General features: G+C 50.5%; 4 protein-coding genes across 5 annotated transcripts; 3 read left to right on the plus strand and 1 right to left on the minus strand.

The window, feature by feature from the left end:
• Positions 1–493: 493 nt before the first annotated feature.
• On the plus strand, positions 494–1,852 carry LOC131209674 (uncharacterized). 2 transcript variants are annotated; one of them, XM_058202792.1, is made up of 3 exons: positions 521–633; positions 696–1,070; positions 1,158–1,852. In XM_058202792.1, exons 2-3 carry the CDS (start codon positions 774–776, stop codon positions 1,809–1,811), a joined length of 951 nt encoding a protein of 316 aa, XP_058058775.1. In that variant the 5' UTR covers positions 521–633; positions 696–773; the 3' UTR covers positions 1,812–1,852. The 2 variants fall into 2 exon arrangements, with proteins under 2 accessions (XP_058058774.1, XP_058058775.1); XM_058202791.1 differs by having other exon boundaries at positions 494–1,070.
• Positions 1,853–2,101: 249 nt separating this feature from the next.
• Positions 2,102–3,950, plus strand: LOC131210396 (tektin-4). The gene is made up of 6 exons (XM_058203637.1): positions 2,102–2,173; positions 2,234–2,308; positions 2,366–2,867; positions 2,924–3,218; positions 3,290–3,512; positions 3,582–3,950. Exons 1-6 carry the CDS (start codon positions 2,102–2,104, stop codon positions 3,948–3,950), a joined length of 1,536 nt encoding a protein of 511 aa, XP_058059620.1.
• On the minus strand, positions 3,316–4,144 carry LOC131210397 (uncharacterized). The gene is made up of 2 exons (XM_058203638.1): positions 3,674–4,144; positions 3,316–3,603 (listed from the first exon to the last, which is right to left on the minus strand). Exon 1 carries the CDS (start codon positions 4,142–4,144, stop codon positions 4,034–4,036), a length of 111 nt encoding a protein of 36 aa, XP_058059621.1. The 3' UTR covers positions 3,316–3,603; positions 3,674–4,033.
• Positions 4,145–6,655: 2,511 nt separating this feature from the next.
• On the plus strand, positions 6,656–8,431 carry LOC131210962 (filaggrin-2). The gene has a single exon (XM_058204296.1). The coding sequence runs from the start codon at positions 6,656–6,658 to the stop codon at positions 8,429–8,431; it is 1,776 nt and encodes a 591-aa protein (XP_058060279.1).
• The last annotated feature ends 11,399 nt before the right edge of the window (positions 8,432–19,830 follow it).

Genomic DNA, 19,830 nt, shown 5'->3' on the forward strand with positions numbered 1-19,830 from the left:
ATTAGTAATTATCTCAATCGGTAGTGGCAAATGCATTTTCATTATCAATCGAAATGAAAAAATGCTTAAATTAGTTGCATCTAATCATGAAAGCGTTAAAGTGATTTCGTTTGAATATTGGTGCGATTTTGTGTTTGACTTATCAACTACTTTGTGGCTACCGCAATTTTACGTCGCGGTAACCACAAAGTAATTGGTAGACAAGTTACATCAATTGCACTCTTTCGAAAGCATTAGTAGCATGCAGAACGTGCCCGGCGTTTATTTTTAAGTCCTGCGCACTCGTGGGATTGTCGGCGGGAACTACTTAGTATCTGCTGCTGAAGCCAACGCGACGCCATTCGGTAGTTTTCTAGTTTCCCCACACAGAAACGTTCATACAAGGAGCGAATGGAAGACGAGCTTCAATGCTTGATAGTAAGGGTATTTCTAGCATGACTCAATCGTGACGTCGCGATTGATCACGGTCTGTTCATTAGCATGCTCTGAACCGACTATCACAACGTGTCGTGCTTTTATTCGGTTCGGTCCGGTCTTCAAAATCGTGCTCGTGTGAAACCAACATTCGGTTGCCTTATTCCTTTTCGATGGCTTCGCTAAATATCTGCTCCCGTTCTGATTCCAGCGTAGAATGTAATCAAGTTTTCGAAATCGAGCAATGTCTGTACAACTTATCAGACGATTTCACCCGGCAGACCAGTTTGAGCGAAGAGTCGTTTTCAACCAACTCCCCAGTTGCCGAAGAAGCCATCAATGGGAAGCCGCCCCGCGTCATGCACAGTTTCGCGGATATCCTGAAGCAACCCCTGGCCGAAGACGTTTTGGACCAGTTGTGCTTCACTGAGGTGCTTCTCGTGTGCGACGGAAACAAAAACGTCCTTGGAGGTGCCGCTATTAACGTCACCCTGATAGCGGAAGAAGTGCTGGCCGCATTTTCCAGCACGAGACTTTCATTCCCTGGCCAGTCTGCGGCCGAAAGTGAGCTCATGTCGTTTGCGGACAGAAGCTGTCGTCCGCTGCAGGAGAGAAAACGCGAAACATTGCTTTCTGGGAACACCAGGCAGAGGCAGGTAAGTTCACGAGCCGGTGTTACATTTAACACATTATCTCCTAACATCTACGTCATTCTTACGTCTGGTTGTTTATTGCTTTTGCAGGAAAAACAAATACAGCTCTACTTTGACGAGCATCAGAACGTGATGGCTTATCGGCAGGAGTGTAACGGTTTGCACACTGAACGCTTCCAGGGAATGCTACGGGTGCCGGAATCGGGCAATGCCGGAGAAGAACAACAACAGATGATGCTTCTGCCAGACGGTTTGCAGCTCCTGCTGCTCCGTTATCTCGTACTGATCAATTTCGTTGGGGAAATCTGCAGCCAAACAGTCGACATCCAGGGCAGAGTTGGAAATTGTGTACATAAACTCACTGCTGCAGTTCCAATAACGAGGCAAACGGGCGACAAATTATCCGAAAGTGTGAAAGAAATTAGGAAAATAATTCAGTATCCGGGCGGATCTGAGTCAGAAGAAAGCATTTCATACTACTCTACAACAGGCCGCCTACTGAGGCATGCTTGGACAAATTCAAAATACCTTCTCATTTCCAACCCGCTGGGCGGCATACCGCCTTCACCGGTGGTTGAGCTGGAACGGAATGTGAAAGAGTACGTTCAAGCCTTGACCAAGCTGATAAGGAATCGCCTTTCAATCAGCAGCCTAATCGACGATATTGAATGTTCGGTAAAAGAGGTACATCAGCTTACAAACATTGTAAATCCTCTTTTGGCTGATATAATAAAAGATTTGTAAAAATAATAATTCATATTTTGAAAAGTACATTACAGATTTGATAACACTTAAACAATAAATTATAGTTTATCGTCTCCATGTCTAGTTTAACAACTTAGTTAGTTAAACAAAGCACAAGCGCAGAATGGAATGAATTTGTCCCTAGTAACACCACTCAAGCGGTTGCTAACGGCAGCCAACCATCGTAGTAACCATTTGTTTTTTAACGCAACTACTTCCGTTAGCAAATTATTTGGTTTTCAGCTTAGCACGTTTGAGCATTATTTGAAAATTGACATTTAAAAGCTACAATGGCACAGCTAAATTGTCCACCGTGTACGCCGTGTGCATCCGTCTGCATTGAACATCAGCCCATTCAAACGGTAAGCGTTTGTACTCTGGCATTACACGGCAAGTTTTGTAAACGTTCGGCCCCCTTGCAGGAAACATCGGTGGATAATCCGTTCCACACACCACGGGAACCTTCAGCGGCAGATATTCAAGCGTACCAGGCCGAGGTTCGTACGCGGGTTTATTGCTAAGAAAATTAAACTACACCGCGATTCGCATTACAGTTACAGACGAATCCCGTCGGATTGCCGGCCAGCGAGCCGCCTCCATATCTACCCCAAAGAGATGGGAATTCCGATGGTTACCCCCTGGCCAAGCCTATGGATCCTATCGGTCCATGGGCAACGGGTCGCGTGGATTGGGGTGTGCTGTCCGGACAAACGGGAACACGACCGGTGGTGAATCAGTACTCCATCACGCGATACAGCGTGGATGAGTGGCGTCAGCGGAATGCGGACATGATAGCCGCTTGCCAGAGTACCGTGGATCAGAGCGTTCGGGTGGAGAACGCCAGTAAGAATACGATCACCCGCACGTATGCGACGGCAGACAAGACGCAAACCGACTGTACGCAGAGTTTGCACGTGCGTGCAAAGAACGTCGATGATTTGAAATCCGAACTTCACCGTGCGATTGCTGCCATGCAGGAAGAAATCTCAACCATGGAACGCCAGCGTCGTAGGCTGAAGCAATCACTCGCCGTGTTGCGTATGCCGGAGGCTATTGGTAAGATGTGGAAACTCTCTCTGTTTCCGGCCTCTAAGTGTGTTCACCAATTGCAGCAAGCGAATGTCTTGAACGTCGCACCGGACGTCCTGACACGGAATTGATACGCGACCGGCCTGAGGAAGAGCTGATCCGCGAAATCAGCCAAATAGCGGAGATCAAAGCCATTCTGCTGAAAACGCTCGCCAACATCGAGCAGCAGCAGAGCGACAACCGCGCGGTACGTCAGAGGATGGAGTTCGATTGGAGCGAGAAGAAGGTTGCCCACGAGAACGATGCCGTCAATTGCAATCTGCGGAACCAGTCCACCAACACGCTCTTTAAGCCAGGGGCGACACGTTGTTCTAATGAGTACGACCGACGAAACGTGATCCATCGGTGCCATTCCGATGTAATTGCTGCTCGGTTTTTGTCCTCCACAGGCAGTCTACGGAAATTTATTGGGAAAAGTTTACACGAGAAACGCTCACCATGTTCAACGACTGCCGCTTGAAGTCTGAACAGTTGCGCAACACACTCGATGCCATCCTGACGAACGCTGCCCGTGATCTTCGGACGCAAGCCGATTGCGTGGAGCGGGCGTTGGCTACGCGCATTTCGTGCATGGAAGAGATACGTGAAAAACTCGAGATCGATCTACGAACGGTAAGCAACCGGATGAATGCTGCGTTTTCCGGGGCTGGACAGTCTGATACAGTCACACTATTCTTCTAGACGTTGCAACGTTTGGCGGACACTGAAATACAAATCGGTAAACTGCAAGTGGCAATACGCAACATGGATTATGGCATGATGGTAGTGCATACTCGACTGGATAACAGGAACCAGCGTCCGCGGGTCGAAAACTGTCGCGATCAGCCGCAGGCCCTTCTGATCGCGGAGGTTAAGTCCCTCGAAGAGGGCACCTCGGCCATGAATGCCCTGCTTAAACAGGAAGAAGACGTGAAGCAGGAGTTGGTAAACCGCCGGAACGAGCTGGAGCGCGAGATAATGCTCAAGCGACGCACCATCGCCATCGACCGGGACCGCTGCCAATTACTGCGGTCCCACTTTCCTTCGTCAACTGCACTCAGCGGATACTAACGTTTCGCGATTCTATCACACTAGCTTTTTATTACTAGGATTTGTGATTTTTGGAATGTTTTGCCGGGCTCCGAGCACCGGATTTAGTTGTTCACGAATAGCTCCCAGCCCATCCATTGCACAAGCTTGAATGCTAAATAAACCGGAACCAGCGTGAGTGTGATGTAGACGTAGTAACTGAAATCTTCTTCCATTTTTCAACACGCAACAATTTTCCCGGCTTCTCTGGAGCCGGTAATTGTTTACAAGCGAATTTCTTACGCCAAACCATCTGACAGTTCGACGAAAAGGTTCCATCGATCAAACGTTTCGTCGATTCATGCGTTAAACCCTTAAATGTAGACGATTTGAAAAGTTACTTTTTCGGTTTTTAAAAGTAAAGCATTTTTATCCATAATCTTAACTTATCTATACATTATGACAGCACAGCTGCGTGGCAACGAAGGTGGAGTACCAACTACTTTATTTTCGAGGAAATGGTAAGTGCATTTACATAAAACAAATAAATTTCAAAGTATGTCAATCACTTCGTACAGAGGACAAGAATATTTCTGGTTTCGTTGTTATTAGGTAATGATGAAAGTTTTTGTACTATTGTTTGTGCCCTCTACTTTGTTCTCTACTTTGTGACTTCTCGCAAAAGCTACCTCACAAGACATTGAAGAACTTGAGATGATTTTGTTCCAATTTTGAACCATTCTAGAAACATTTTTGAAGAGCATAGATTCGATTGCGCCGAAATTCAATGCCACAACAAACTGTTGCCCTGAAGCCAACATGCGTAAAGTGAATTCAAATGATATTTTTCGATAAGGCTAAGGGGCAGCAGATAGTTTTCCATAGTGGTTTGAAATAACACATTCCTCGTGGCTTCTCCGATGTGGCGCTGGTGCGATGCGGTTTCAGTTTACGTAGGAAGAATAAAACCCATTCCCGCGTGATCCGCCCGGGGCGGGAAAAAAGAAAAGTGTCTGTTCCTGGTAAACCAGTGGCCCACTCTGGCGGCGGTGGGAATAGAATATCCCTATGCAAAAACCACGTTCCGTTCCGGACCGTGGCGCAAAACGTGACGCGAATGTGCCTCGGTTTTTGTGCCGACAGGAGAGACATTCTCGTTGCTCGGGCGGTGGTCGGCAGGACTAGGGCTGGACAATCACTTTCGATTTCCTTGTTTTTTTTGCTGTCCATGGTGACGTTGTTATGGCCGCCGATAACCTTTGCAAAAGAAACGGAGCTTCCAATAGATGCTGGGGATCCCAACAAAAAGTGGATGCTGAAATCGGAAAACCCAAAGTCTCATTTTTGAATGTTGTTCTTCTCCGCAGCGTAAAACTATTTCAAACTCACAACAGAACGGCCGGTAAAAAACCCGTGGCAAAGTGTTGCGTAACCCAGCCAAGAACTGTAGTCCTTCGGTCGGCTGCCCAATGCGGCTCTTAAGCTGCTTAAAAACGGTGAAACATATTTTATCATAATCTTCGCTTAAAGACCGCGAATCGCGTTTTGTGTGTCACCATTATTCGGTCGGGCCAAATGATGGCGCGAAATTGATTTTTCTGTCCATCAGTGGTTGCACCTTCTCGCGAACAGGTCCCGGCTCCCGGAAGGACTCCGTGTGATGGCATTCGCGCGACTGCCCATGCGCGGAATGCAATGGAAATCGCGGCGTCCGAATTGGCGCGTGGATCTGTGCCTGTGTGTGGGTGGTGGTCGGCCGCCTGGTTGGCTCAAAAGGGGTGCAAAGTTTCGCACACCATCGCACCGCACCATCGCACACGTGGCACCGCTGGCCAGTGGGCGGAGTTTGGCGTCCTCCGTGGCCTGTGCCCGAGGATGAGGCAAACGCACACCAGTGCCAAGAGCGAATTCCGGCGCGGTGCGCACGTCCGCTCTCTATTTGTTTCCGAACCGTGAACGGGTGAACATCATCTTCTGGCCGACGGGCCGACGCGCTTGACGGGCCCAACTCTGACGTAATCCGTGGTGTGCGCTTCGCAAGGTCCTTCACACAGGTGTGGCAGGACACGATACCAATACCGAGTTCAAAGACTGGTGACACCGAGACCCCGGAGCCGGGTGCGAATCGCGCGGTGGGGTTCGCGAAAGTGGGCGAAAGTTGTGACATAAAAGTGGACGACGACGAGTTCTTCCTGAACCGCGATGGTTGACACAGTTGCCGACCGAGCCAAGCCAAACAACGACTGAACCCCCCCCGCCGGTGGGTGAAAAGCGGTTCCGTGGAACGAAACGGAAAAGAAAAACAAACATCCAACGTAAGCTGGAGGCTCCGCCATCGACCGTCGGTCCAAACTTCTTTCGGGACCCGCGCGCCATTTTTCCCCCCAGCCCCTTCGGGTTCTCCTCGAATCGAGTTTCACCCGCGCGAGTGTTATTGTTTCCGCTTGTGTGCTGTGTGCTGTGTGTGCGCGTGTGTACTGTGGTCCGAGTCGGAGGACCCCAGAGCCCCCTTCCGCCCCGGGTGATCGCGAGAGAGAAAGCGCCCGAGGAGTTGTTTGTTTGTGGCCCCACCGGGTGGGATCTACTAGGGGGCTAGTAGATCGTGGTGCTTCCGTGTGGTGCCGGGAGCTAACGGGACCCCGTGGACGCCCTGGCGCACCGAGGTTCCTGCCTGTGCGCAGCAGTGACATCGCGTGGCTCGGCGGGTGTGACGGTGGCGTAGGGAAACCCGGGCGCGTTTTGCTTTTATGAAACTACCACTGGAGCGGCTGGCACGAGCGATGAATCTGGACGAGCCCAGCTTTGGCGACAACTACATCCAGGAGTTCGTGCTCGAGCACCTGGACCACGACACGGGGGGCCCGAACGTGAAACGCGAGGACACCAGCCCGACGGTGGTGCTCGGCGGCTCGAAGAACGTCTGGAACGGGAGCACGGTCGACGAGAACGGTGTCCTGGTGCCGATCCGGCTCAAGGCGGTCGGCAATGGGGGCGCCGGACCGGGCGGCGGCTGGCATCTGGAGGAGCGCAAGCTTCACGCCTGCTCGCCCGGCGCGGCCGGCGATCTGTTCACGCACGTCGGCGGTCCAACGCACGGGCAGCCGATGCTGTTCAATCCGCCGATCAGTGGCGTTCCGTCGACGCCACCGGAAACGCCGCCCGTGATCGGATCACCCAACTCCGCCGGTCCCGTGGTGGTGGGTGGTGCTGGCGGTCCTGGGACCATCGGTGGAACCGGAACCGGTGGTACGACCGGATCGGGCTACGGAACCGGGGCGTACTATGGGACCAGCCGCTCACAGAGCGGGCTGGTCGAGGAGATGATGTTCCTGCCGCAGACGATGCGTGGCGAGCAGCCGCTCGATCTGCGGCCCCTGCACTGCGCCATCGGACCGGAAGGGGAGTGGATCGACCGGAAGGAGTACGCCGGTGTGCTGGCCGTCAGTGGGCAGCCCGGGCAGAATGGCATGCTGATGGGCGGTGCCGGTGTGGTGGGTGGCATTGGTGGTGGGGTGGGTGGAGGCGCTGGTGTGAATGGGGGAGCCGGAGGAGCCGGTGCTGTCGGCGGTGGCTTTGGGCATCATCATCATCATCATATCACGGCGGCCCAGCTTGAGTTCGGGCCGCTGAACATGCACTCGGCGGCCTCCCACCATCAGCACCACCCGCACCACCACCACCACCATCACGGTCATCACCACTCGCTGCATCCGAACCGACCGCACTCGGTCAGTTCGACCAGCTCGACGATATCGCCCCGGAACGGAACTAGCAGCAGTGGCGGTGGGAGCTGCTACAATGGGCTCGGAGGTGGCTCCGGTAACGGTCTGTCGTCGGAGGACCTCATCAACGATGAGTTGCTGATGACGTTGTCGGTCCGCGAACTCAACAAACGCCTGCACGGCTGCCCACGGGATCAGGTCGTGCGGTTGAAGCAGAAGCGTCGCACTCTGAAGAACCGAGGCTATGCGCAGAACTGTCGGTCGAAGCGGCTCCAGCAAAGGCAGGACCTGGAGCTGACGAATCGCCACATGCACCACGAGATGCAACAGATCAAGCTGGAGCTGGTCAAGATCAAGCAGGAACGGGACGAGCTGATGCAGACCCTGCAGATGTACCAGCGAGAGCAGTCTCAGGGCAACGTGCTTCAGCAGCAGCATCCACAGCAGTATCAGCAGCAGCAACAGCAACAGCAATCTCGCCAACAGCAGAAGCATCAGCAGTCACACCAGCAACAGCAACCACACCAACAGCAGCAACAGCAGCATCCACAGTATCAACAGCAGCAGCAGCGACAACAGCACCAGCAACAACACCACCACCATCATCAGCAGCAGCAACAGGAGCACCTGGGTGGTGGCCACCACGGCAACAATGGATCATGCAATGGTGGCGGCGGCGGAACTGGTGGTGCAGGAAGTGGGCCTGGGGCCAATGGCAGTAGCGGGGCCAGTTCCGGACTAGTTCCTTCCGTGAAGCAGCTGATCGCGGAGAGTGTCAGCTCGCAGGAGTATTACGTATGACGCCAGACGGCGCTCGGTGGCGCCCAGACGCCATCGTGGGTCGGACGGTACGCCGGTTGTTAATGCGGGCCAGGATAACGGTGCGTGCGAGGTGATCAACAGGCTCGAGCGGCTCGAGGGATTGTAAATAACGTGATGTAAGTTTAGGGCCACGCCACGGTGGCGCGTTGTGGTATGCAAGTTCCATCTGGACCTGGGCGCTGCTGCATGGACGTTACAAGGACACTAGCTTAAGAACAGGCCGATCTCAGCATCGTTTTTGTTGCGCCCACCCGTGGGGGGTGTCTCGAACGCGGGGGGAGTGTTATTAAGATTGATCCTGCGAACGCGTTGAACGCGCGGTGATCGATAGCAAACAGTTATCCTGCTTGGTTAGTTAGACATCCTTGTTTGGCCGTTTAGTTGTTTAGTTAGCACGTAGCCCGTTTCGTTAATCGCACGAATCCCTTCCTAGGCTCGCACCGATCAGAGAGGTCGCCTTCGTGAGCGGGCTCTTATTACTACAAAGTGTTCCCAAGCTAAAGTGCTAAAAGAAAATGCCTTATAGTACTAAAAATTACGTTCGTTTCGTTAGTTTAAATGGTTACTATAATTTTAAAGGGTTGTCGGGTTTAAATTGAATCCCTGAAAGTATGCTTATCAGGATCAAGTTTTTGTGGTTATAGGCAAAACGGAAGGCAATTTCATGGATTATTTTTTATTCACTTCAGTTAAATTGTATTTAGTGACTTCGGTTCGTATTAAGCGCTATTTAAGTGAGACGCACGAAACAATGTGTACTTTCAGCAGGTTCAGCAAGGAAGAGCAAAGGTATACGACTGAGTTGAGGAGCTGCCGAGGTCCTTGTGTGAGGAGCTAGTACTAGTAGCGAATGGCCAAGCGGGCCACCACTGAAGAGCACGTGTTAGACGGTGCTTGTTTTAGTGTACATATACGAGAAGCATTGTAGGACGCAATAACAATAACTGATACCGATAGGAGAGCTAAGCATAAGCATCGGCCACAACCAGAGAGCATGGTAGCGCAGGAACAGATATCATGTTCTTCTGAAAAGACAACGACAAAATAAGCTTAAATTAACAGGTTTAGTTTACGCAAGGCGCAACCCGCTCAAATCAGTGACACGGAGCGGTGAAATGCATTTAAAGGATCGCGTGTCTTGTTAAGCAGTGATCTCTGCTCTCAGTTACCTCGAGGCGTCGTTCCCTTTCACGACAGCGCACAGCGAACGGGCCCTGAGCTACCACTAGTGTACGTAAACGTAAACAACCAGAAACCACAAACCGAGACACAACCAATGGATAACGACAATTTATCATTAAATGATGTTAAAGAAAAACAGTAAGAAAAAAAAAACACACACAAATAACAACAAAATTTAAAACAAAACCTCCCGCAGTGGTATTTTATTTGGCGGAAAACGAGAAAAGGAAACCCCCGGGGGCCGTTTCAACACGGGCAGCAAGCATTGCCGCCGCCGCGGGTCTGCGCCCGCGATCCTGGCGATGCTGTGGGTCGACACACGACCGGCGGGACGTTATTATGCAGCTGAAATCGATCGGTGACCCGCAACCGCGTCCAACAAGCAGCAGGACAATTCCTCTTCAGTTTGTTTGTTTGACGGCAGTGACCAACAGAGAAAAGGAAGAAGTGAGCGAAAACATAACGGAACCCCCGGCAGGGGATATGTTTTGCTAAGCCGACCGCCCCGTTGGATGGGTTACGAGGCGCGGGTGGCATCATATCGTCGCCGTCCGTCCGGAGGTCCTTCCGGATGCGTCGCCTGGGTGGCTCCGTGTTTATCTGACACATAACTCTTTTCGCGTATCAACACGAGCCGATTCGGAGAAAAGCGCAAACATTCTGGTCCCGGCCAGCCGAGGAGCCTCCATTCGTTTAATGCTTTGTTGGGCTGTTGGGTCGCTTAGAAATAGGCGGTCCCTAGGTTTAAGACAATCGTTGCGAAAACTCCAAACGACTGGACGACCCCAGAAAGTGGCCTTAAAGACTTCTCTTGGAATGGTGATTTTATTCGTTCACAGTTATTTCTTAACGTTGCCATTGAGTTGCTCAAGATCGACCGTTACATGAAAAAACTCCAAACCATTCGTGTTTTGGAAGGAGCGACCATTCTTTGGAATTTTATCGGATTAACGACATTCACTGTAAACAAACTTTCAACGAACAAAATTTTAAACTTGTGTAACATAGTCGACGTTGGCTTCGAAGGGCAGCGAGCATTAGTTTTGATACGATACATCGCTACGCACGGCAACGATCGTAGCAGCCTAACCGGCAAAGGTTCTTGGTGTCAATCTGCCACCCAAAACTGTCCGAGGACCGAGGGAGAACGCCAGTGGCTTAATTATCTAATCGTTTGTTTACGAAACAAAACCGAAGAAACGAAAGGCCGAGACGTGAACACGGGCCCCATTCCCGGCACGCTGCCAGCACTTGCTCTGTTTACTTCCATCATAAGTGTTAGCGGCCAGAGCAATTATTCCGCGTTAGACGTGGCCAGTGTTTCATAAATCCCAAATCCAATGAATGGCCGATTAGCAGAACGACCCAGCCTGGGTCTGTGTTTACGGTGGAGCTCGAAGGTACAATTTTTTGTGTTGTTTAATAACTCGCGGACCAACTCGCGTGGTGACAGTTTTAATTCGAACCAACTCCGAAGGGGGTCTACGCGCGTAGAGATCCGAACACCAGAAGTGTAAACAGTGTCTAAGACAAAGGCCATAAACACGAGCATGATTTATTTCGATGCACGCGAGTGTTGAAATCACAAGATATCTTCCGGATTGGATTTTTTAAAGACCTGAGCTCATTCTCAAGTGGATTCTTCCTGTTACTCCCAAGCGAAAGTAAATAACTCCGGCTACAGAATCTCCGGGCGGTGGGTTACCAAACCGAAAAGGCCACAAAAAATGCGTCACGCGGAAACGGAATCTCCTGTACGCAGTTCGCTTCAGATTAGCACCATCAGGGCCGGACACTGGGTTTGGGTGCCGGAAACACGCAGAAACCGAATTACCGCCCAAGATACCGACCGTCCATTCTCGGCACGGAGGAGATAAGGTTCAGACAACACACCGGAAGGTTGTAAAATAAAATAGAGAGCAGCATCGGCGAATAAAATCCAGACGGGTGACGCTCTCGACCCGGACTCGGACTTTGGCTGGACACGGCTAAATGGGTCGATTTCACACACTTATGAGAAAAAGGGAGCCACACCGGATGGGGTGTCTGCTCTGTTCATCAGATAGGCCCACACCTAAAGCCGTCGACACTGGCCCCGACACTGACACTGCTGGTAACGATGTACCGAAAAACGTGACCAGGATAATGATCCTGATCTCTGCGGTGTCCGCTTCGCACCCCTTTTCGACCGGCAAAGATATGCACGGGTCTACATCTGGCAACCCGTGTGTGAGGGGAGCAACTTGTTGTTGTAAGCCAACCGGAACCGTTGTTCGACATCCGAATACACTTGTCTCGCTCGCAGGGAAATGATTGACCGGCAGTCATAATCTTCCCAGTTGCTGGTGATTCACATTGAATCGAAATTATTATCTCTTGTCTTGCTGATTGAATACACGTCCCAGGCAGGAACTAGAGTACCGGACCAGTAGAGCATAAATACTTTTCTTGTAGTTCATCGAAACGTTTCCCCGCCCGGGGAAAACAATAAATAAACGTAAGCCACCCGAACCGGTCTCGGATGTTGCTGGACGCGACTGGACGCGTTTTATTGGGCTACACACTTTTTAATCAAACATCGGTCCAATTTTATTATCAGTCGTTGCCATTAAAAATCGAACGATCGGACGATTTCACGACCATCAAACGGGTGACATCCTTCCGTGACAGGCGGCTCGTTTGTGTTTTTTGTAACATAAAAAAGGCAAACGCCAACGTTTTTGGTTTACTTTTCCCCTCCTTGTGGCCGACAGCCCACCGGAATTGGCACCGGAAAAAGGAACGACATCGTGAACCGCGCTGCATTGGTATTTCGTAATAAGATGCACACACTCGGCCCAGGGTCCGTTACGGCCGACCCTATCACCGGCAGTGGCGATGCCAATAAACTGCAACTGGCAACAATCGGATGCAACTTTGTTGCACGTCCGGTGAGTTCATCGAATCAGGCTGATTAGATGCACCGTTAATGACGATTGTGGATTAGATTAGAGAATCACGATCGCGAAAGTGGGACTGTTTGTGTTTGAATCTTTTCTCCCGTGTTTTGCCCAACGACTGGGCGGTTTTGTTTTTAAATTAACCTTCAAGCGGGAGCACTGTCTACGGTGAGTGTTGGGTAAGGGTAACGATTTTATAGGACAAAAAAAACAATGGGCCAGACAATATTAGCTGATCTGATTGAATTGGGCTATATTTTGTACAGATTTTGCTTTCCATTAATTTGCTTTTTCATATTACTTTCTTACATGTTGAAGATAAAAACTCACACATTTTCTATAAAGAATTCCCAAACATTTCAAGATATACAGCCCACATGGGTTCCGATTCGTACACTGACCATCGATGGTAAGGTACGTTCGATCAGGACTGGCCATGTTCACGCGCTCGGAACATAAAAATCCTGGAACTGGCCGGTCCCCGGTTCCTCGTTTCGCTCCGTTCTGAATGGACTGGATTTAGAAAGCAATTCCAACTCCCGAAGGATCATCTCAAAACCTGGGCCTACCGAATCCTCAAAAGGGCCACACTGGCCACGACAGCCACCGCTGCCGGTGTTTTAAACGAGTGTAACGTGCCTTCAACATCCGGACGGGGCAGCAGCCTCGAGTATCATCGAATCATCGATAGTGACACCGTTTCGCTTTCCCCTACGAGATCGGATCCACGAGCGGGAACCGTCCGGCATCCAATTTGGTAAAATCACTTTTTATTGGTTGATAGCCGGTTGTTGGCCGTTGCTGTTTGGAACATTCTTTCCTTTTCCGCTCTGACCTTCCAGCGTCTCAGAGATCAGAAGAGCACGCCGATTCCGCGATTGTCCTTGTCCGGGGGCGGGACGGGACGAGTCAGGGGTTGAACCCAAGCGAGCCGAGCCGAACGGATGTAGGGGAGCGTCTTGAGAAGGGCAAACAAAAAACGTTCGAGCGAATGAAGATGTCCTGTCCTCGAGCCGGTCCCCTGTGCGGTAAAAAATAAAGGGAAACGAGTCCCTGGCGCGCTCGTTGGGCTCATTACGGCAATCAACTGAAGAAGACTGCGACTGATCAATATGGGCCCCGGGATGGCATTTACTATCAGTCTGGGACGACGATAAAACTGTTTACGCTTCGCCACAGAAAGCGAGAGAGGAGCGCTTTAATAAATACGTTCGTCCTTCCAATGTCCGGCGATTCCGCCTCCCCTCTGTGTATCGGTAAAAAAGGAAACTCATTTTATCTGTCTGCCTGTATGGCTGTGTGTCTCATATAGACTGAAAAAACTTCTGAACAGATTGGGTTCTACATTCAACAAGATTCTAGAGAAGCCTAGTTTAACGTAGGTTTCTCACCAATTAACAATGAATGAACGTATTGATTATTCTATTACTTTTAACATGACATTTGTGGAGGCTTCAGAAGAATTGTTTTATAAATTGATTATATCGTGAAATAAATACCATTTACTTCATTAGTTTCTTCAAATTGGTTACGCTAAAGCCTAATCAAGAATATCACAGAAGCATCTTTCAGGATATCGCTGTCAAACTGTTGCAGCTTACTGATTGCCCGATTGCTTCCTTCCAAGTACTGGATCATGTAAAAACGAATCCGAAATCCCCAGTAACAAACCTGTCCCGAAGTGGTCCTAATTTTTCGCTTCATGCCACCGAAACAACCGCCACTTGAGCTACTCTCCCAAGGATTGTTTTTCCGCCGCTCTCGAGTCCGCACGAACGATCCGGATGCTGCCAGATGGTGACAGTGACACCGGAATACGGCCAGGGCGGCTGGGGGCTGGAAAATTAAATTCATAAAAGTCACGTTTGGCTCATATAAAGAAGTGTCGTCAGTACACGTAAGGACGAATGCTGATGATGATGATGACGAAGGCGCTCCCCCTGGCGCGTGGGATTGTCGCGCCCGAAGAGGGTCCGCCCGCTAGCCCAGGGCACCAAACAATGTTCACACGTCCACGTTGCTGGCCCAAAAGGGCCTTGATTATTACTCTCGGTTGGTGCCTTTTTTTACGATCCTCCGAAGCGATTTTCCGATTCGATTTGGTGCCAAATCCTGCCACCGGATGGCCACTCAAGGTTCCGGTGGGTTTAATTAGCCGCTGCCCAAAAGCGACGACGGGAGCCCAGAATTGGCCCAGAATCGCCATGGGTTTTTTCTTCGCCAGTCGTCCCGGTGCCGGTTGGCCACGGTCTGTGCAGTTTTCAGTGTAAAAATATGCTGAGCTGGCACCACCGTGGCCTAGGTGGGCTAGCTGGTCGGTAATCGATACACGTCGGTGTCGGTGGCGGGCCAATGAACTGTGGACGGTTGTCGGTGGGCCACCAAATGCAGTGCTGCTAATAAGGGGTGTGTTTGTAGGGCTCGCATAGGTCTCGTGGGCTGGCGTATTGTTTTGTGGTCAGTTTTGCGATTTTGATGCACCAGCACTTTTCACGGTGCCATGTGTACGGGGCCAGAAGTCGTTCAACCCGTGCACGACTGACCCCCAATTTTGGGGCGACCAACAGGCACTTTAACTCACCGTGTTCCCTCGGAACATAAGATGCGCCGCTACGGACTGAAGATTCACAAGAAGTCTTTTATTAATTAATGTAGTTCTCTGTAAGTCACTAACTTTTAAAGTATGCCGAACATAAGGGTCCAAAACTTCGGGTGCTTTGGAACGAGTCCTTTCGAACGATGACCTTTGAATCGGAAGATTCCACACTGCGGTTGGATCAGAGCGGATTACAGTGAGCCGATGAAAACCCCGTGTAATCCAGCCCAAGGGAGTCACATTGTTGCAGCCCCCGGCTTCCCGAGGGTCAACTCCCAGAAAGGTGTGGACATGCGAAATCCGTAATTTGCATATGGAACACATAAAACAATAATATTGGCCACTCGTGCGGCTGGCTGGCTGACTGTTGACCGGACGATTTGCTCTGGCCCATAAAGGGCCCCCGGGATTGCTGGGTTGTTGGCAACCGCAACTCGCCATCGGAATCGTTTATTGGTCCCGGTCGCTTGGCCGGGAGGAGTGAATATAAAAAAGAAAACCTTTCGGTAGGAGGCCAGCCGGACTTAGGGAGCCCGAAACAGGGCGAAACAAATTGTGGAGAAAACAATAAATAAAAATGGTCAACCGCGCGGTCTGCTGTCGGGATTTGATTTCGATAACCGGCGGTGGCCGCTGCCGGTGGTGGTGTTTGGGACACTGGACATCGCGATGTCCTGATTTTTCCCGTCCCTGGATAGGGAACACGGTCCAGATCTCGCCACATGTTCGCCGTTTCGGGAACGGGCATATTAAATGTTTCTGGCGTTCTGTTTTTTATGGAACCACCGTTTTTTGTCGTTGGTTGGTCTCCTTGGCTCTTGGACTGCAGGGAGCAGGGAGCAGCCTAGCGCGTAGGAGTGCCAATAAATAATAAAAGACTATAAGAAATTTGCCACGCTCAAACCGACCAACGATGTGCGATGATATTATGTGCAGCTATTTTCTGCACCACCGCTTCGGCGTCTTATGAGTGAATCTTGAAAGAAAGAACGGGAATCGGTGTCGTTCTACGCACCGCAAAGCATCAACCTCAGCCTGGACAAAGGTTAAATATTATGATAATGGCAAAAAAAACCCCGAAGGACCGAAGATAACGAGCACTAATAGAATCTTCAAAGATTGTGCTCGACCGGCCGTCCTGTGTGAAAGGACACGATCCTGGCGGTCGCATCGGGAGACGGCCGGACATATGGGCGGCCTTCGATGCGCACGAGAGCAGCATGGCAGTGGATTTGGTCACCGCCGGTGCGGGGGGTTTATCAAGGAAGATTTATGAGAAACCAATATGTTGGCCCCTAAACGTTCCCTGCTGTCGTTGTCGTTGTTGTTGTTGTTGTGTATAATCCGCTCCCGCGTTTTTTTGGAAGCTTTCCGTCGTGAGTTCCATCATTTGATTTGAACTGGAAGGAAAACTCGTCGTAAAATTGTCCTTTTATTTGTTGCGATTGAGTTTGGGAAATTAATCAAAAAAGCGAGGAAACCAATCGGAGTCCTTATGTCCTTACCAATCGGAGTCCTGCCTATGCTCAGATGTTTTGGGTTATATTTTTAAGTATCAATCCTTAACGTTTCATCAACAGAATCACTATTTGCCCTGCAGCCGAGGGAACCAAGTACCGATGTGGTGTCATTCCGATTGACAGACAAGCCAGAACTGCGGTAGAACAAACCGAAAGGAGCGTTGGATTCAAATGTTGGCCATTATGTCGATACGTAAATCACACTCGACTTACTGGCCCGAAAGGTCCACTTTCTCATCCTGAGAATATCCTGTGAGCCCAAAGAAAAGCACGATCTGCGAGAAACATCCTGAGGAAATCTTTCTGGATAACCCTGCTTTGTAAAAAGAAGGGCCAGGATCCCCTCGGGGCGCGCCGTGTCGGCGAATGTAGCGTGAAATTTGGAAAATAAAAAATATTGAACTTTTCACAGCCCAGCTTCACTGACACGGAGTCCCGTGCGTGGAATTTCCAATGGAGTTGATTTAGATAGCACCAAGGAGTGTGTCTTCCGAAAAGACAGACCGATACCGACGGGCCCACGATGACGGGAAAGCAGTTGCCAAATTTATGATACGTTCTGTTGATACAGATGTATCCTGTCGAAAGTGTCCGCCGTCAGGCGGGCCTTCCTTGACCTCGTTATGCCGGTCTGCCTGCGGAACCCCTTTCCCAGAGCGGACGATATTGACTGTGATAATAAATAGATTTGAATTTAAATTCAAAAGCATTTCCGCTCGACGGCGCTCGGGTTGGTCGGCGGGCATGAAATTGTATTGGCACGCCTTAGGATTCCGTCCCGGATCCCGTTCGAAGGGAGGAACGGGAGGATACTTTTATCGGTGTAAAGCCGGCTCAAAGCCGTTTAAAATTTTAATGAAATTTGCCCAAGACGATGTCCCGTGTCGTGAGAGGGCCCCGAAAGGAGTCTTAAGAAATCTAATCCGGTTCCGTTCGATGGTCAGTAAATTTAGCCGGTCAGCCGGTTCGAGCATTTCTATTTATGACTGTTTGTTTGGTTCCGGCCAGGTCCACTCCCGGTGCCCATTATACCCAGCGTACACAAACTTCCGTTTATCCGCCTTCCGTTCGGTGGTTCGGTGTTTGCCGGGGCTTCTAATGAGTAAAACGTGACATTTCGGGCATCCGAAAGCACTTGCTCGGGTCGGTCGGTCAGTCGGGAGGGAAAATAGCACCCATCCCGGGGGAGGGGTGTCCTTCCCGAGGCGCGCGCGCTAATGTGCATAAATTTTCCCACATAAGAAAAAAAACACCAAACGAGGAATGTGATTAAATCTCAGCGATGACCGGTGGCCACCGGACCGGACCGTAAACATAATAAAATATCGGTTAAAAAGGGGAAACCACACAGATGAGCGGTGCGCGGACTTTGATAATATATCTTCTCCCGAGCAGCCGGTCCGGGCCGGTTTTGTGGATACATTGTTAATAAAGCGCCCGGGGGAAGATATACCATACGCCATAGATATTTGTTTGCCCAGCCATCATCTGGCGCCGGCGACGAAACCACCACGATAATGGTTCACGCGACGTGCAGAAAGTGCAGTCCGTGACAGTCCCGGTCCTGCGGCGATCGAAACGAACGGTTCCCGATAAAAACGCAATCAATCGTTAACAGGGTGCGATTTGGCGCTGATTGGCGCTGTGGCGTTTCGGAAAGCAGCAACATTTTCTCCGGGTCGTGCAAGCTTGTAGTGTCGGGATGGCCACTTCGGCGGAGGGCGCCACAGCAAGGACCAACCATTTTGCCAAACATCATCATCCGTGAAGACGCGAGCGCGCGGAAAAGTCCGCGTTCCGGGCGTGATTCGCGGTACGTGCCCCCGACGCTAACAATCGCGCGGGCCACAATTTTATGCTTCGATGCTCGATATCGCGCACGGCACCGCGAGATGATGGTCCCCAGGGGAGACCCTGGCCCAAGGCCTGGCACACAATTTGTTCTTCGGCCCTCGGTTTATCGGTTCGAATCCCCGTGGGATGCTGCGGGAAATGTCTCCCCGTGTATGTGTCCTGCGCTCGATGCGGGTTACGCAAAACTATGTACAAGCCACCGGAGACGGCCACCTTGCGAAGGGTGCGAAGGGTTGATCGTCTTCAGATTGTCTTCAATTTTCGCCAGTTCGGGTTTCCGCTTTTCCGGAACCCCTTTCCCGCGCGTGAGAGTTCCAATTTGCATCACTTTTTTTTGCTGTTTTGTCTCATACACGTTGGAATGTCTCGCCGGGCGAGTTATGCGTCCGGCTCGGCACCCGGGGACAGGGCACGAAAAACCCGGGCGGTCAAATTAGGCGGAAAATAAATTGACAACCGACCGAACATGTCCCGAAACGGGCGAATGAAACCAATCGGGTTCCGGGCGATGGTTCCGTCACCACCTGGGTTTTTGAAGATCGAAAATTGTCCGCTGCTGAACGGTGAATTGCACGACGATTTGGACCGAAATTGGCGATGGTTTTGGAAAGTGAAGTATACTTAGTTGACGGAGGAAGGTTGACGGAACTGATTTAACCCTGCACCGCGAAGATATGATGGAAAACTTGCCTTCCTTTGCGATGAATCCTGACGATGGAGTTTAAAATCCTGTCGGACATATGGCAGGAGTTAAACGAATTTCTGATCCATATTCCCTGAGTGATCCAGATTTTATACCAGCTGGATAATTGGAAGCAAAAAATTTTACAATACGACGATCGTTTTTGGCTTACCGACAATTAAAACATGTGATATTACAAGAATTCTTATTTTGCAAAATTAACTATGTGAATTACAATAAAATCATAATATTTTAGTTGTATTTTGGACATACCTTACCTGACGAGTTTTGAAAAGCCATGGATTCGGTTGAAACATTGACCATCACCGTTCAAATGCTTCTGATCAGCTGACCGCTCCGCGCTGAAACCCGGACATAAAGTGGTGACCTCTGACTCAGGCATAAAATGTCACTCCACCAGCTTTCGCCGCATAAACTCTGAGTGCACAAATTGTTCGCCGTTTTATGATACCTCCAGTGGCCGAGGAGATTTTTCATGCTTGGCCATTGGCTAGCCAACCGACCCGTTCGAAGCCGGTTCGGCGTGTTAAATTTCCAGACGGCAGCACTTTTCACCTAACACGCCACACACGCGCCCGTGCGCC

Source organism: Anopheles bellator, chromosome 2, assembly GCF_943735745.2.
Source record: "Anopheles bellator chromosome 2, idAnoBellAS_SP24_06.2, whole genome shotgun sequence".
In the NCBI taxonomy this organism is placed as follows: Eukaryota; Metazoa; Arthropoda; class Insecta; order Diptera; family Culicidae; genus Anopheles; species Anopheles bellator.

Excerpts from the sequence above, each read along its gene's own strand:
- LOC131209674 (XM_058202791.1), top strand. The coding sequence starts at position 588 with ATGGCTTCGCTAAATATCTGCTCCCGTTCTGATTCCAGCGTAGAATGT. Across the intron at positions 1,071-1,157 it reads GGAACACCAGGCAGAGGCAG|GAAAAACAAATACAGCTCTA; the intron begins GTAAGTTCACGA and ends TTGCTTTTGCAG.
- LOC131210396 (XM_058203637.1), top strand. The coding sequence starts at position 2,102 with ATGGCACAGCTAAATTGTCCACCGTGTACGCCGTGTGCATCCGTCTGC. Across the intron at positions 2,868-2,923 it reads GCGTATGCCGGAGGCTATTG|CAAGCGAATGTCTTGAACGT; the intron begins GTAAGATGTGGA and ends CACCAATTGCAG. Across the intron at positions 3,219-3,289 it reads GCGACACGTTGTTCTAATGA|GCAGTCTACGGAAATTTATT; the intron begins GTACGACCGACG and ends TGTCCTCCACAG.
- LOC131210397 (XM_058203638.1), bottom strand. The coding sequence starts at position 4,144 with ATGGAAGAAGATTTCAGTTACTACGTCTACATCACACTCACGCTGGTT.
- LOC131210962 (XM_058204296.1), top strand. The coding sequence starts at position 6,656 with ATGAAACTACCACTGGAGCGGCTGGCACGAGCGATGAATCTGGACGAG.